The 15,827-nt window shown below is 41.5% G+C and overlaps 2 protein-coding genes across 11 annotated transcripts in view; one reads left to right on the forward strand and one right to left on the reverse strand.

The window, feature by feature from the left end:
• WDR17 (WD repeat domain 17) overlaps positions 1–2,886 on the forward strand; it is a 65,661-nt gene extending 62,775 nt beyond the window's left edge. For all 5 annotated transcript variants that reach the window (XM_075421769.1, XM_075421766.1, XM_075421768.1 and 2 more), the window contains exon 30: positions 1,071–2,886. In XM_075421769.1, the coding sequence (XP_075277884.1) occupies positions 1,071–1,190 (120 nt within the window). In that variant the 3' untranslated portion in view covers positions 1,191–2,886. The remainder of the gene's footprint in view (positions 1–1,070) is intronic.
• An 8,790-nt stretch (positions 2,887–11,676) lies between these two features.
• The window catches only part of ASB5 (ankyrin repeat and SOCS box containing 5), a 40,913-nt gene continuing 36,762 nt past the window's right edge, over positions 11,677–15,827 (reverse strand). For all 6 annotated transcript variants that reach the window (XM_075421774.1, XM_075421773.1, XM_075421771.1 and 3 more), the window contains 3 exons: positions 15,591–15,725; positions 13,328–13,519; positions 11,677–11,935 (listed from right to left, as the gene is read on the reverse strand). In XM_075421774.1, coding sequence (XP_075277889.1) covers positions 11,808–11,935; positions 13,328–13,519; positions 15,591–15,725 — 455 coding nt within the window. In that variant the 3' untranslated portion in view covers positions 11,677–11,807. The remainder of the gene's footprint in view (positions 11,936–13,327; positions 13,520–15,590; positions 15,726–15,827) is intronic.

Consider the following 15,827-nt stretch of genomic DNA (forward strand, 5'->3'; position numbering starts at 1 on the left):
TTTAATAGCCTAATTGCATGTGTTCACAAAGTTAAGTAGCAAGTTCTACTTGTTTTACTTGTTCTTACTTGTTTACTTGTCTGTGAAGATGATGAGGGGACTGGAGCATCTCTGCTACGAGGAAAGACTGAGGGAGCTGCACTTGTTTAGCCTGAAGAAGAGAAGGCTGAGAGGGGACCTAATAAATGCTTATAAATATTTCAAGGGTTGGTGTCAGGAGAACGGGGCCAAGCTCTTTTCAGTGGTGCCCAGTGACAGGACAAGGGGCAATGGGCACAAACTGAAGCAGAGGAAGTTCCGTCTGAACATGAGGAAGAACTTCTTCACTCTGACTCGCTTGGACGAGGTCCTGTGCAGCCTGCTGTAGGCGGCCCTGCTTCAGCAGGGGGGTTGGACTAGATGATCCCCAGAGGTCCCTTCCAACGCCTACCTTTCTGTGAGGTTCCGAGAACATAACTCTTCAAGAAAGCACTTAAAGTGAATTGCAGCTTTGAGACCGTATTTTGTCAGTGAAGAAGTTAGCAAATACCTCTTCTTCCATCAGATAAATTAGTATTTTGTCTTTTTCACAGTGAACATTTGAAATTATTGTGTACACTGTAGGTAGACCCCACATTTTCAAACAATTGATGGAGGCATTATATTAGTCGTTTTGTAGATGGGGACACACACAGATCAGCACAGATAATGACAGACACAAGGAAATGTGTATAGTATTCTGAAGGAAAAAACTTGTTACCTCAGTTTCTAATTCAGGCTAAATTTAACTCTGGAATACTTGACAAACAAATAAAATACTACAATTATTAAAAATCAAACTAAAAATTTAAGGATTATGAAATGTTGGATCTCCAGATTTTGGAACATAACAAGTTCACTGAATTTATAAAGCGTAACTATTATCAAAGCTTTAAGTTGGTGGGGTACAATTTTTGCACGCATGTAGATGATAGTTGCAAATCAGGTTTCTGTGTTCTCAGATAAAACAAAACGTGCTTTCTGTTGCGCTAGCCTTTACACTATACGTATGTACTTTCTTCTTTCTCTCCCGAAACGTTTTTGCTGTACAGGGTCCAGTGTTCTTCCTTGAGGATGGAAAATCTGCAATTTCCCTGAATGATGCTTTGATGTGGGCCAAAGTGAATCCTTTTTCACCACTAGGAACAGGAATACGACTTAACCCATTTTGATGAGGTGTTTTCCTCTGTACTTTGTAGTGCTTAAAATAGCACTCTGGGGGCTAATACTGGTTTAACCTGGGTTGTCAAAGGACAGAAAGATGGCAGTTGACTCCTCCTGAAGGGCAATTACTTGGACTTTTCACACTGTAAAATGAGAACAAGAAAAGGATTTCTATACAAATGTTTGTTGATAATCCAAAGAAAAAGTTATTTGAGAATCCAAAGAAGAAAAAAAAAGTCCTAACTTCATAGACAGCCATGTCTTTTTTTAAATAAGAATAGTGGTGTCAGACAATATCGACATATTTTGGTCAACTCTGTGTAAACAGATGCCGTGTAAAGGAAGTAAGCAACTATCTACACATTATCAAAATATTGATAACAAACTGTGAAATCCATAAACACACTTTCAAATACATAATAATAGAATGACTTTATTGATAGCCACTGCAACCTGTTTTTAGAATGACTGGAATCCTGTGGCTGTTTCACCCATTGTGTCCCCGTTTTTAATTTTGACTAATTTTTACACACAGGATTCTATAGCAAAAGTAAAATTTAACAAGTGTTTAAGTGATTTTTTTTTCATCCATTAGTTATTGTGCTTTAATAGCAGAACAAAGATATTTACTAATGTTTCGTTTAGATAGGTTTGAATATCTAAATGATAAAATTCTATTTTCTGATAACTTCATCTTTGGCAACTGTCCCCCTTATACTTTCACTGGAACCTAAAATGTATTTATAAAACTTTTTTTTTTTTTAAAAGAAAAAAACAAAGAGTTTGTAAGGAACAAACAGCACATGTGTTGAAATTATTTAAATATGTTATGTAAATTTAAAATACTTGTTTTCTTTTTACATTTTGTATTAGTTATACATATACATATAGTATGATAGACCAGAAGTAAATATTTGTGCATATATTTTTATTTACTGAAGCTGTGCTCAAATGAAAAGAAAATTATGGCAATAGAATACTAAGAATATTTAAATTTTAAAGCTATGTATAGTATGGAATTTTTAATATAAGGCAAATCTTATACATCATTATTATTAATAATTATTATAATCAGAAATACCTGTAGAAAAGATGCCTTGGTTTATAATATTCTTTATTAGCTTAATTGATGGCATACAAGCAGAAATCTACTTTATCTGTTGTTACATTTTTTGCTGCTGCTTTAAAATCTAAAATCTGCAGTTAAATAAAATGTAAAAAAAGTTGCAATTAAAAATTGGCAGAACTAGTTCTAGAGAAACAGTTCTAAAATGGGAAATAACACAAGGTCTCTTCTAGCAGACTCTGTTGAACAAAATCCTCAATATATAGGTAAACAGTGCCCTTGTTTAACTAGAAATAACGATGCCAACATGCTGAGAAGGTGGGATGGAGATTACAAATAAAAAAGTCTTGTGGGTTTTTTTTTCTTTTTTCTCTCTTTAAAAAGTTAAAATTTCATTCTGTCAGTGTTCTAGAGTATTATTACAGGGTTTCTGGTGTAAGAATATATTGGGGGTAGGGGAAAGCTTAGCTGTTTTGCAACCTATACAAAAACATTTTTCTGCATAGGTGGATGCTGGAATAGGTTGTTATACTTTTTGCAGGGATTGTTTGGAAAACTGTTTTCCTTTGTTTAACCCTGTGGAGCTTGTGGAATGGGAGTTGGATTTTGGAAATAAAAATTCATGGTTTTTGAAAGAATTTTCCAGCAGTCAGTGATGTGTTGCTTCTGTCATATTAAAGACTAGCTATCTTTCAGCACATAAACTGTACAACCTTGTACGTAAAAGTTGTTAATACAGAGTTGGAGAGCAGAGGTAAGAATTGAATGTGCAGCCCCATCTATGATGACTGGGATCTGAAGGACTGACTCAGCTGCCACTCTACTATATTTAAAATCTTTTGCTGTGTCCTAAAGATTTTTACCCATAGTTCACAGTTTAAATTTCTTACAATATGTAGTATAACTGCATCCATTTGTTGTGCATAAATTGTGCCTTAATGTGGGATCTTAGATAAATTTATTTGTCTTTAAATCAGAGAGTGAGGGTTAAGAACCCTTTCATTGCTGAAATACAAAAATTAAGTCAAAGCACGCTTTTTATATCAGGACTCCATCAGGTAACAGTCATTGTGAATAAAATGAGGTTGCATTTTCGTTAAGGTGATTGTACCCCAGGTGGTGAGCCAAGGGACCATGCAGAAAAGGTTGTAATTGTGTCTACTGCTACAGCTATGGTTGCAATTGTCAGACTATAGATTCTTCATTTTCAAGAATAATTTCAGATTGTTTGCTAATGTGTGACTTCATTGTCTGGCACAGTTAGTCAAATACAGATATTTCCCATTAATATTAAAGAATCCTTTGTCTTCAGATGATTGTTTGACTCTTCTGTACAAGTCATGTTTCGATTTGAATGAAGAATTTTATCGCTTTAGTGCTTCCCAATTACTGTTAAATCTCTGTTAAGTTTAACATCGCTTTATCCCTACAAAATCGAATTAATTGTTCTGTTGAAAGAATCTGACCCACATTACTGACATGTTTATAAGCTTCACGGGTGCACTCACATGCGAGACTTTCCTAGGTGGGTTTCAAAACAACACCAAAAAATCTATCATGCTGTAAACTGTTCCCATTGCAAAGACTGCCTTTAAAATGAGATATGGCACTTGAGATCCATGTTGTTGAATTTCCTCATTGGGTAAAATCATATAAATCCAGAATTACAACAATTTAAGATGACACTAATGCAAGAAACTCCCTTCCTTCTTCACACAGAAAACAAAACTAAACTACTGAGTCTAGATATCTTTTTCAGAGTAGGCATCAGTTTTTTTTTTTAAACTTGAAGGTTACACATTTATGTAGGAAGGAAATGAAATCCAGGAGCATCTTTGCTCTAGATAAAACTAATAAAAACACGGGGCAGGGAATAGGTTTAGAAAAGCAGTTGGGAAGACCAGTATGCGTTTGCACAACAGGCCAAGCTCTGAAGCCATGAAGTACGCTTCCAGATCTAGTGAAAGTTCCAGATGCAACAGTCATACCTTGTGGCTTCTAACGTTGTTCTAAAGAACACCTGGTTTGATGCTTGTGTCTGAGAAATCTAGATGCTGGCGGGGGAGAGGGAAATGGAAAACTATATTAAAAAAAGCAGTGGCTTTGAAGATTCAAAGTATTAAAACTCTGTAATTTAAAATGACAACGCTGTTTTAATCACCTTTTAGTTTAGTGTACAATTTTATAGTTACAACAGTGAAAGAAGACCTCATCTTTCTGTATGAAAGCAGCATTTTGGCTCTATGTACAGAGGCAAAGCACTACCACCTCCAGAAGGTGTGTGATTGTTTGAACCAATGTAGACTCCTGGTGGTAGAAAACAGGAAAAAATCTATGCAAAGAACCTGAACGTCGATTTCACTGATCAGTTTGGCACTGTCGCTGCCGGCGTCTGAACCAGCCCCAGGTGCTGGTGCCTGCGGGTCGGTGCAGCCGCACGCCTGCACACGGGGCCCCGGCTTGCCACAGCGCCCGCTCCGCGCCCCGCCGCTCCTGCCCCGCGTCCCGCAGCCCCCTGCGCAGGGCAGACCTCCGGCAGCGCTGTGGGAACTGCGGCCGGATAATCGCACGTTCATCCACAAAACGAAGATCTCCATTACGCAGTGGGAGGGAGGAAAACTGATTTCAGTATGGTGAAAGCATCCAGAATAAATCAAAGCTCTGAGGAAGGTAATAGAATTGCTTTTGAATATTAGAATAATTTCTGCAGCTGCCATGCCAGCGAATAGCTCAAAGCAGTTATACGTTAAAAATAAAAAAGACTGGCAACCCTCTCCAAAATTCCTATTTTCTAAAAATTGTATCCGATGTCTTCAAATTTTAAACACAAAATCTCTTTGTTGCCTTTATAGCAAAAGTAAACCAAACCCACACAACATTACAGCCTGGAAATATTTAAGTGAAGACTTACGTGGTGTGAGAAACACGTTTACACCGTGTGGCAAAGAGTTTTTCCTCTGGGCTGTGAGCTACGTTCTCAGAGGCTGTGGGGCAGCAAAGACAGTGAACTGCACGCTGTCCCAAAGCCGGTTTAGTGTTAAACCTCCCTGGCAAGCAAAAACCGCAAGCTGTTCCTTTCAGCAGTGTGTTCAGCACCTGATGGGTTGGTTGTTCCCTTCTCTGCTTACTTGCAGTTACTGCCCTTCCCACCCCTTGACTTAGACACCCCACGGATCTTGGCAGCTGTATAAAATGAGCACTACACCAGAAAAAAATCGTCTCTTCTCAGAAGAGCAGGGGAAGCACGAAGCGGGTTGCATGGTGAAAGTGCCCTGTATCTTCTCTTTAAATCAAATGGTTTGCATATGTTGAAAAAACGAAAACGAGATTGCTTCATCATGTCGGGGGCACACCATGAGCGAGATCATCAAAAATCAGCATGGAATAGAATGTTGGGAGCTCGGACAGTATGTCTTGAACCCACACATGCTGAACTGGAACAACTGTTTGAACAGTGGAATCCTGAAGTCATTCCAGTTAAACATCTGACTTGGCAAGGTCGGTCCGATACTGAAATTAAAAAAAGCCAGCCTCTGACAAACTGTGATCGTGTACATCCTTCTGATGATCCAGAACAAATTTTTCATTTGATATCTGTCAATCGGTGTACTTTACTCTCTTCAAAGACGCAGCTTTAAACCGACTGGCCTGAAGTTTAATGTCTATAAATTCTGTTTGCGTATGCTTCATCTACTCCTGCAGCTACCACTGGCATCAAGAAGCTGGAAGAACTTGTACAGTCCCAGGACATGAAACACATGGGACATTAAAAAACGAGGAGAGGAGATTTTTTTTACCTTGGCCTGTGGCACACAAGAGACTGATGTGGGAATGCTGGGTTCCACGCTTGTGCCAGCATTTTGAGGAGGACGCTGAGAAGTCACGGGCGTGCAGAAAAGGGCTCCAAAGTGAAACAAACCAGAGAGCTCAATCTCATTTGGGAAGCAGCACCGATACGTTCTGGTGTCTTTTCACTGAGACAGAGCATCCTCCAAAAAAAAAGATGCACTTTAGCTAATGCACCGGTTAGGATGTGGAATGTGAAAAAATTCAGGTGAAATGCAGCGGCCTGCAAGACCAAGGAGGTCACACTAGGCAGGCTAATGAGGTCTTTGGACATGAAAATCATAGAATCATAGAATAGTTTGGGTTGGAAGGGACCTTAAAGATCATCTAGTTCCAACCCCCCTGCCATGAGCAGGGACACCTTCCACTAGACCAGGTTGCTCAGAGCTCCATCCAACCTGGCCTTGAACACTGCCAGGGAGGGGGCAGCCACAGCTTCTCTGGGAAACCTGTGCCAGGGCCTCAACACCCTCATGGTGAAGAAAATACCTGAACTGGTTGCACTCAGACCAACACATGTACAAATATTTGCAAGATTGGATTGATACAGGAGTATTTTTTTTAAAAGGTCATGCAGTTTGTCTTACAGAAGAGGAGTAATAAGCAACATTAAAATGGACGGCATTATAAACTCAATTGATTTAAAAAAATACCCTTTTACTCTGGAAGACCATTTGATAATATTACTGATCCAATTCCTAACACCGATTACCCACATAAGTTAAATTAACCTAATTAGCAGAAGAAGGAAATAATTAGATATGGCATTATCACTTCACCTGCTCTTCTTCCTGCTGAAGGAAGCCAGTCCTCTCAGCCCCTCCCTTGGTGGCCCTCCTTGGGCTCGCTCCAGCGTGCCAATGCTGCGGCACGGAGCACAGTGCTCCCGCCGCGGGCTCACAGCCGCCGCACAGAGGGGCAGAGTCGCACCCTGACTAACGGACACAGCCCGAGGCGCTGCTGGCCCCACTGCCGCAAGGGCACTGCCCGACTTGTCGGCCGTCGGGAACCCCCGTGTCCTCTTCTTCAAACGCTCTGCTGAAGCCACCCGCCGCTGCCGGTAGTGGTGCATGGGTTACTCTGTCCCCAGAGCTGGACATGGTCGCTGCCGAGTGTCATGGTCATGGCCTGTCAGCCCTCTTCTCCAGCCTGCTGAAGTCCCTCTGCACCTGGAGGGACTTCCTGCATGTCACTCCCTGGCCTGGTTGCTGTGTGTGTCCTCCAGCCCGTTGTCCCAGGTCACCAACAAAGACATTTAGCAGTGCTGCCCCAAGACGCGATCCCTAAGGGAGATCACCTGTAACCGGCCATCGGCTGGACTTCATCTCCACCCCTCTGGTCACAGCCCTTTGAATACGACAGGCCAGCTAGTTTTCCATCCACCTCGTCAACCACTTCTCCACTCTGTGTCTCGGTAATTCGACTACAAGGACACTAGACAACATCCACTGCCACCCCCTTGAACCCAGAGCCATTTATTTCTTCAAAGAATATCAGTGACAAGTTGCAATAGCGCTGCTCTAGGCATAACGATTCAGCCAGGAGGAGCTCAGCAGCTTCTGTCAGTAAGAAGAGGTAGTAGAGGAGAGCATTCATCAGTAACACGGTAACGGTGGAGGGCCTATTTATGAAATTTAAATTTCACTCCAGCAGCATAATGCTGACAGACTACCCCAGGAATGTTGATTGTAGCTACACAGCCGTCATCAACCATCACGAAATGCTGGGAAACACTCAGAAGCCCGTAGGCACGGCCCAATTCCTGTTACCGCCCGTACGGCTCTGACGGCCCTCCCTGACCACGTCCCGGCAAGCCAGACAAAGGCAGCCGGAGGAGGCTGCTGCTCGCTGCCTTCCCCTGTCCTCCCGACGCTCGGCGCAGCCGCTGTGGCAACGCACGACTGCCCCACGCGCTCGTCCTGCTCTAATGCTTTTCAAGAAAAAAAAAACCACTCACCTGGATCCTCGTCCCTCTCTTCTGTTGCCATTCTTGTGCATATTAACGCTGGCTTTCACCGTCTGTCTGTTTAGGTTGCTGCTGGGCTCCATCCTCACGTCTGTTAGCTGGACGTTCCTCCTGGCAGCCTCTGAAGCTGTCGATCCGGCAACCAAGGGCAACTGTGCCTGGTGACAGATGTCAGTAAAATCGGTCTCCCTGTCCTGAAAATTTTAATTCTGAAGGAAAAAAAAAAAAAAGACTTCAGGAATTGATGACATTGCAAAATCACTCAATATTGGTTATTTAGCTTTTACTGTTCTATAATGTATTATTGCTTTCATTCAGAAAACAGGGGGGTGAATAAAGAATCATCTTAAAGAGCCGGACCAAAGCTGCTGAGCGGCAGCCGCTCTCCAGGCCGGTGAGCTCAGCTGGCCAGATTAGCGCTTCTCCAACTCTGCTTCCAGAGTCACACCCCACTTTCAAGCACACTCGATCTCGTTTATGACTCCGCTGTCTCTTGCCACATCAGGGTAAGACATGAGCGGTACTGAGTACGAGGTGAGCGCTGAGCAGCGCCGAGGCCCCTGGCAGGCACCCCCCGCCGATCCCCAGCATCGCGCAGACGCCTCGCGCCAGCGGGGACATTTCTTGTTGCCCCAAAACACCCTTTAATTCAGGCAGAGCGGCTCTCAGTGCCCGGACCGAGCTTGTACCAGCACAAAAACCAACGAAATATCGCTGCGCGCAGCGGCTCGGCCCGGCTGTTTGCGTTTCACACGTCTCATTCTTGCGGGGAGGGAACTCAAGATGGCAGAGCCTGGGCAGGGCGGCGGGCGCTGCCGGGGCAGTGCTGAGCTCCCACCCCCCCCCGCAGTGCATCCCCGAACGTCGCGCTCTGTTCGCTGGCCCCATGTGTGCGCGCGCGTCTCTCGAGGGAGGGTTTCTTGGCAGAACTGAGGTACCTCACTTTATGTTTTTATCTGAAAATGCCTTGCGATGCTTTCCTGCTGGTATAGTAACTCACGCAGTCAGAGACACTTCAGCCAGGATAGGAGGCTTCTCCTAAACGTGGATGTGCTGTAGTGGTCTTCAACGGTGTTCTGACATGGCTCAGTGTTTGTCTCAGATCCCGGTTCCTGATATTTTAATATATTACACTGCTTAACATTTATTTTATACTAAGAATTCAACCCAGCAGAGCCCCGTTGTAAGGGGGCCCTCACATAATGTGAACAATAAGAGTAACTGTTTCCTTTCATTTCTGGCTAAACAAGGGATCATTTTTTGGAAAGAATTTTACCGAACACTAACGTCAGGTATTTCATGACTGTGTGTATTTGGTATGTGGCATTAGCGTGGTCTGACCTGCCCACGACCTGTTCCAGCGCAAAGTCCTGCCAGGGCCAGAACGTCCCTTCCCGATTGTGTTTGTCCCTGTTACATGGTAACAGCGGCGATGCCCATCCAACTCCGCTCAGTTTGCCAAGGTGACTCCATTTTCATATAATTATCTGGTAGCAAAAGATTAAAGATTATCTTGAGAACTGCATATTGCCCGAGATTGAAGTCATAATCTTGCTGTACACTAGTTCTGGATTACTCTTCAGGTGAGTCCACCATTCTGTAGAACTAAAGAGAAGGCGGTACCAGATACCTGTAAAGCCTTTAAGACGGTCCTGTCTGCTCTTTGGACGGTGCTGAGGATCAGTGGGGATGGTGGGAATGGACACTGCAAACGCCACCAGAACACAAACACACCTCTTAGCGATGAGCTGGCTCGGACTCTGACACGACTCTCGGCAAAACTTCCACCTACCACCCAGTTTTGCTTCCAGCAGGTGTTTTGCAGGATAGCCACGCTTGCTGAAAACTAACCGTACCGTACAGAACATGAGAGAGGGGCTTTCTGTGCCACTTTTCCGGAGTAAACTCGAAAAGCACTGTGCACACCTGCAGGTGAGGGTCTACGTGATCTCATTCTACACAAAAAAGTTCAACGGTGCCACGGTTGGCTTGGCACGTCCTTGTTTCTTGAAGTAACACACAGTAACGGGATTGTACATAAAACCACAAATTGGTAGTTTCTGGATGGAAACCAAAGCCACCCAGCTTGCTCCACTACAGAGGGCGTACATTATGGACGCCCGAGCAGCTCCTCTCGCTTGCCTCTGACTGCCCTTTACGGCCCTCGCTAGAGGTTTTGCAGGGAACAGAAGCAAATTAAGATTACTTTTAACAAGGGCAAGTGCCAGGGCGCTGCATTTCTTTATTAGGTGGCGATAATTTAGCAACTGAGTAAGCACTCTTCTTTGTGAAAACTTCCTCTATAGTTAGTTCCTCACTTAGCATCTTTCCAGTCGGAACAGAAATACTGACGGGAGTCACTGAGAAGGAATGGCAGAGGGTGAATCACCACGGGCAAGTGGCGAATTCTCAGGTGTCTCATGCTTTGGTTTGCAGGAACTGGGTGTCAGTCACTGAGGAAGTAATCCGCTCTCAGCAGAAGACCAAAGGAAAAGACCAGGAGAAGGAGCGCTGTATGTCGCCAGAGCAGTCAGATCACCTTTTCTGACGTGACTGGCAATCGTCGCCACACACGGCGCGAGCGAGGCAGAAATCCTTTGGGTTGTCTAATGTCTCCTGGGGGTGTCAGCATTCCTGCTCTGGCTAGAGAGCTGAACAATAACATTTCAGCCTGATCACAGAAATGCCTGCTAGAGCATTCTGGGATTCTGCAACGTGATTTTTTGGAGCTGGGTAATTGTTTATAAACTAGGCGGCAAGAGAAAGAATGTCCTTTTCAGAGAGATACCTGTCCTGATACAGGGAACTGATATATTTCTGGGGCCTTGCATCCACCTCCGGAACTTGAGGTTGAAGATTTAGCATCCACACCTCCACCACACACCTTCAGAAACCTCACAGATACTATAAAATAATATATGCCTTTTCCTGAGGCAAATAATTATTTAATATGCCCATGAGTTGTGACAGAGCATAGCTATGAAAAGATCAGGAAAGAGCCCAGGTAATTCTGTTTTACAAGAAGAGATTTAAAGTATCTCAGCATTAAGGCTTTTGAGGAATATTCCTCTGGAATTTTTAAAGTTACTAACTGTACTAATAAACAGCGAATCTATAAACTGTGCGTGGCTGAAAAAATTGTGATTATGTTCACAGCAGCATAACTCCAATTCACAGCACAGACAGTGACAAAGAATAAAGGAAGTTTCTCACTGTCACGAATGAATTGTCTAGGTAAAGAAAAAGAATAATAATTGTCATCTATTTGTTTTATTTTTATCAGTGTATACAGTGCACCTATCAACAAGTATTTTTAGGTACACAAACAATAGAAATTTAAAAACACATAAAATAATGACTTGAAATGGACAAACTTAACAAATAATAATGAAGAAACTCCTTGTGGTTCAGGTGTGTCAAACAGATTTTAAAAGTATAACTAAAATTACCAGCACTAAAGCTATTTAGTAAGTGTTAGGCTAAAGCTACACAATCATTTCCCAGAGTATCAGCACACTTATTCAATTCAGCCTTATTAGCACCTTGGTACCAGTTGCTGAATGGCTCCCAATTATGATTATATACCAACAGCGGGTGTCAAAGAGAGATATATATATATATTTTTTTTTTTTTAAGTAATACGCAAAAGGCTTTTTTTCCGCCCAGCAGTTCTTTAGATAAAACGTACGATAAAGAGAAAGAAGAAAAAGTACTTGTTATTCAAGTTTCTAAAGGTTAACTACTATGTTATCTATACTGTAAGAAATTCTTCAGTATTGTTGGCAGCTGAAGTTGTGGGACAAGATGCAGTCTAGCTCTTCCTATGTAACTTCGGATACGTAGTCGGCAGAGCTGACAAAGAGAAGACGGCGTGGCTGCGAACAAAAAAGAAAGGACTTTGATTATACAACTATAACAGCCAGTGCTTTGTTTTACAACAGTCTTGTTGTAATGCAATTTCTAAAAAAAAAAGTTCACATTTTGCAGATTTGTCCTTTTCCTTCCCTCCTTTTCCTTCCTTGCCTTTTTCCCCACAAAGATAAAGACTTAGGCTGCTGAAACCATATTAATAATAAAGGAAACACTCAGAAAAGCAAAGTCAAGCCAGCAAATAATTTGTGGTTTAAAATTAAAAACCTGCTCCAAGAAAATATCTGATGTCAACTTTAAAAGCAGCAGTGTTTTTTTTTTTATTCATAGAACAGGTGAAACACATGCTACGGCGCTACAAGGCGCACTGCCAACACAACACTGCACCAAGAATCAGCAAGCAAATCACCCCGGGATCGTGGGCCGTGGTTAGTGGTCTGACTACCTCCTGGTAGCGCCTTCCTCCCTCTGCGCCCCCCACTCCCTCGAAACAAAGACTCCTGTGTTCCTCTGGGCAATAAAACCACAGACGTTTCACGCCAGTACTCTTTTTTTTTTTTTTTACATCTTTGCAGCGGCTTTTAAAAATCCTACTAGCCTTGGTAATTTTGTCATAACCCACTGTTTTTAGAGGGTTTTTTTTAACTGACTGCAGAGGTGTTTTCTGGAGGAAAGCAGCAATCAATGCTACTTGCCAGTTCACTTCTGAAGAGATGCCCGCGGTTATTGCAATAGTTTCTCTGCTGATTTCCCGCCTTTGTCTTGTGGCTTATTTTTACGCTGAACATCGGTCAGTCTGAACAAACCCAGTCCCCTTGGGGATATTCTCTCCCTCTCTAAGGCAACGGACCTTTAAGAGCTTTAAGGGACGCTTACGTGTCGACTCCTATTTCTCAGGCACTTATAATTCAGTAAAGAAAACAGAGAAAATGGAACTTAGTATACTTTTTGCCTACAATCAAAATAAAACACTTTATATACACTTAAAAATATATTCTTAAAAATATTGGGACAGCTGGCCAAAACTAAATATATTTTTAATCCAAAATGGAAATATTCTGTTTCTTTTTAACAAGCTCTGTAACAGCCAGTAAAAAGGTAGCTTTAATGTCTAATTGTGTAAACACCCAATAAACACAAGATTATACTTTTTCAGCTTGTGTGAATTCTGATGCTGCTCAGTCAACAGGCTCTGGCCTGAGACTAAATATTACTGGGTATTTTTATGGTTAGAAAAGAATTTATCTGAATGTCAATATATGCGTTTTGTAAAGCACAATGCTAGGTTCTATAACACGGGTTGTTTCGGCTGTTGCAGCTTTTCTGGGGGGGTGGGTTGTTGTTTTTTTTTTAAGAATACAAGTTACAAGTTGCCAAAACACACATGTAAAACTTACCTTCATGGAGGAGCAGCAGTCTCTCCACTAAACTGCTCGGAGCAGCTAAATCAACAGGCCTCTCAAAATCTGTATTTTTGGCATTTATGTCTGCCCCAAACTCAAGGAGTAAATTTACAATCTCTGTACTAGAATGCTGGGCAGCAGCATGGAGTGGAGTTTCCAAATGCTTTCCCTTCTGCACGTTGGCACCTGGTGGGTAGACAGATGCACATAAAGAGATGTAAGAAGAGATTAATTAAAACTGTCATTAAGTAAAGATGATGTTGCAAAACAAAAATCCCCACTGTCCTAGAATGCCACAGTGAATTTCGCCACTTTATTAATTTTACTGCATAGCACTATCAGTGGTTTTCTTTGAACCCATACGTTTATCCTATTACCTAAGTACAACTAGATATTAAAGGAAAATACTTTATAAAAAGAAGGAAAAGAAAAATCAAATTAGGTCACGTGAGCATCATTGTTGCCCTAATTATAAAAAAGTACATTTTGTACATGTTTAAGAAAATCATCACTACATAAAAATATACTTTCCTTATTTAAATCTTTAAAAAGAATCACTAAACTGAAGTTTAGTATTTATATTTTTGTAAGTACACCAACACAGGAAGGAATGTAAGTTGGACGCTGTATAGTTTTTCATGTGTTGAAGCTGGAAAAGGGTTTGAAACAAGATTCCATCCCATCCAACCTTTATGAAGGATTTTTCTATAAAGGACTTAATTTTAATTCAAGTGGGGTACACAGTCAAGAAAGCTAATAGGGAAAAAAAAAACCCAAACCATTAATTCTCCCAGTCCATAGAATTCTAATTATTACACTTTCGTATCAATAAAGAATTGCTAATTTATTTTTAAATCAAATGGAATAAATTAATTTGCAATAGTGTATTCATATTCAAGAAAAAAATATCCATACAAGAGTTAAACAAAACCAGCTAGTATGGCAGAATTTCCCTTACAGGCAAGATGTTAGTCCTCCTAAAACTGGGTTTGCCCCAACAGTTTTCTAGACTATTCTAGCAGAAGAAAACCCCAGACTTCTTAAGAGAGCTTTACTGATCTTATGAGACCAAAAATTGGCTTTTGTACCAACTTTTCTCCCTGAATCAACAATTTCTGCCTTTTTACTTCCCATTTCAGTAAAATCATGTAATAATATCACAGGCCTAGTAATTAGATTTGAGGTCTGAAAAACTCACTGTTCTCAGTATTAGCAATGTGAGAGTACCTCCACAGTATCATTCTCTTGCCTATTTCATTGCTTATTTGCTTTTTAACTTCTAATACATTCTCATAAATGGACAAAATATGAAAAAAATCAAGCTGACACACGTAGTTACTTCTATTCTCAATTTACATACCCTTTCCTACTTCAGGGCACCAAGGAATGTAGAATATGCCCTTCTGCTACTGTTTTTAGTGTATGGGTAGTATTTGAGTCCCAAAATATGTCACTTCTACTTCTGCGGTTTTTAAACACAAAAATCATGACATGGGGTAATTAATCATACATAGAGACTGACTTAATGAGAAACAATTTAGCTGCTTGCTTAAGTGCTAAATAATCTGCAATTAACTAGAAAAGCAATTCTGGTGCAATGATGGCAAGTCTGTAATTATTCATATACACATTTTCATTCATTCTGCTGCAGGACGCGAAAGCCCTGTTTGTCATTACCTGAAACACAGCAACTGATCCTTTAGCTATGGCCCATTGTGCCTCTGGACTTGCGCTGAAACAGAATGAGCCTCCAACATCTCTCTTTCGTTGATTAAATAAATGATGTGAAATTTAGGATCAAATGCCTTTTACCTTACCTCTTCGCTCTGCAACTCAGCCTTGTAAAAAGATCAGTCAGGACATGCTGAAGAAATAAAAAGGGTGCGACTACACTGCTAAAATGTTGTGTTGAAACCTCAGTGACTACTGTATAAAATTCCATTCTCAAAGCTCATTTTATACCTTTGTTTTTCCTACAGAAAATGAACATTTACAAAGCTGTAGCAGGTATTAAAAACTTTGAACATCCATTCTTACTGGTCTATTTTCCTTTTTCCCCTCATATGCTTGCTATGCCACAAAAAATGAAAGATGTGGTAAGTTACGACAAGAAAACACGCATCACAGAACAAACTTCGAAGTAGAGCCCTGCAAGCAAGGGTTCTGGTTTCACTGATTGAGCACAGCTCACTACAAAGGCGAGTGCAGTACGTTTATTTTACAAACTGGTGATATTTTTATTTAAATCACAACATACCTGCATAAAGAAGCTTTCGAATACAATGGATCTGCTGTGAAACACATGCTACATACAGAGGTGTTCCTAAATGAGGAAGATCTTGGTCAACATCTATACCCCAGGATATCAGCACCTCCAGGCACTCACTGTGACCTGCCAGTACAAAGCACGAGAGAGTTTGCTTGACCTCACGAAGCTGTCTCGTAGATGAAACTGGACACCTTTCTTGACACTATTATTGAGACATTCATCAAC

This window comes from Opisthocomus hoazin, chromosome 5, assembly GCF_030867145.1.
Source record: "Opisthocomus hoazin isolate bOpiHoa1 chromosome 5, bOpiHoa1.hap1, whole genome shotgun sequence".
Taxonomy (NCBI): domain Eukaryota; kingdom Metazoa; phylum Chordata; class Aves; order Opisthocomiformes; family Opisthocomidae; genus Opisthocomus; species Opisthocomus hoazin.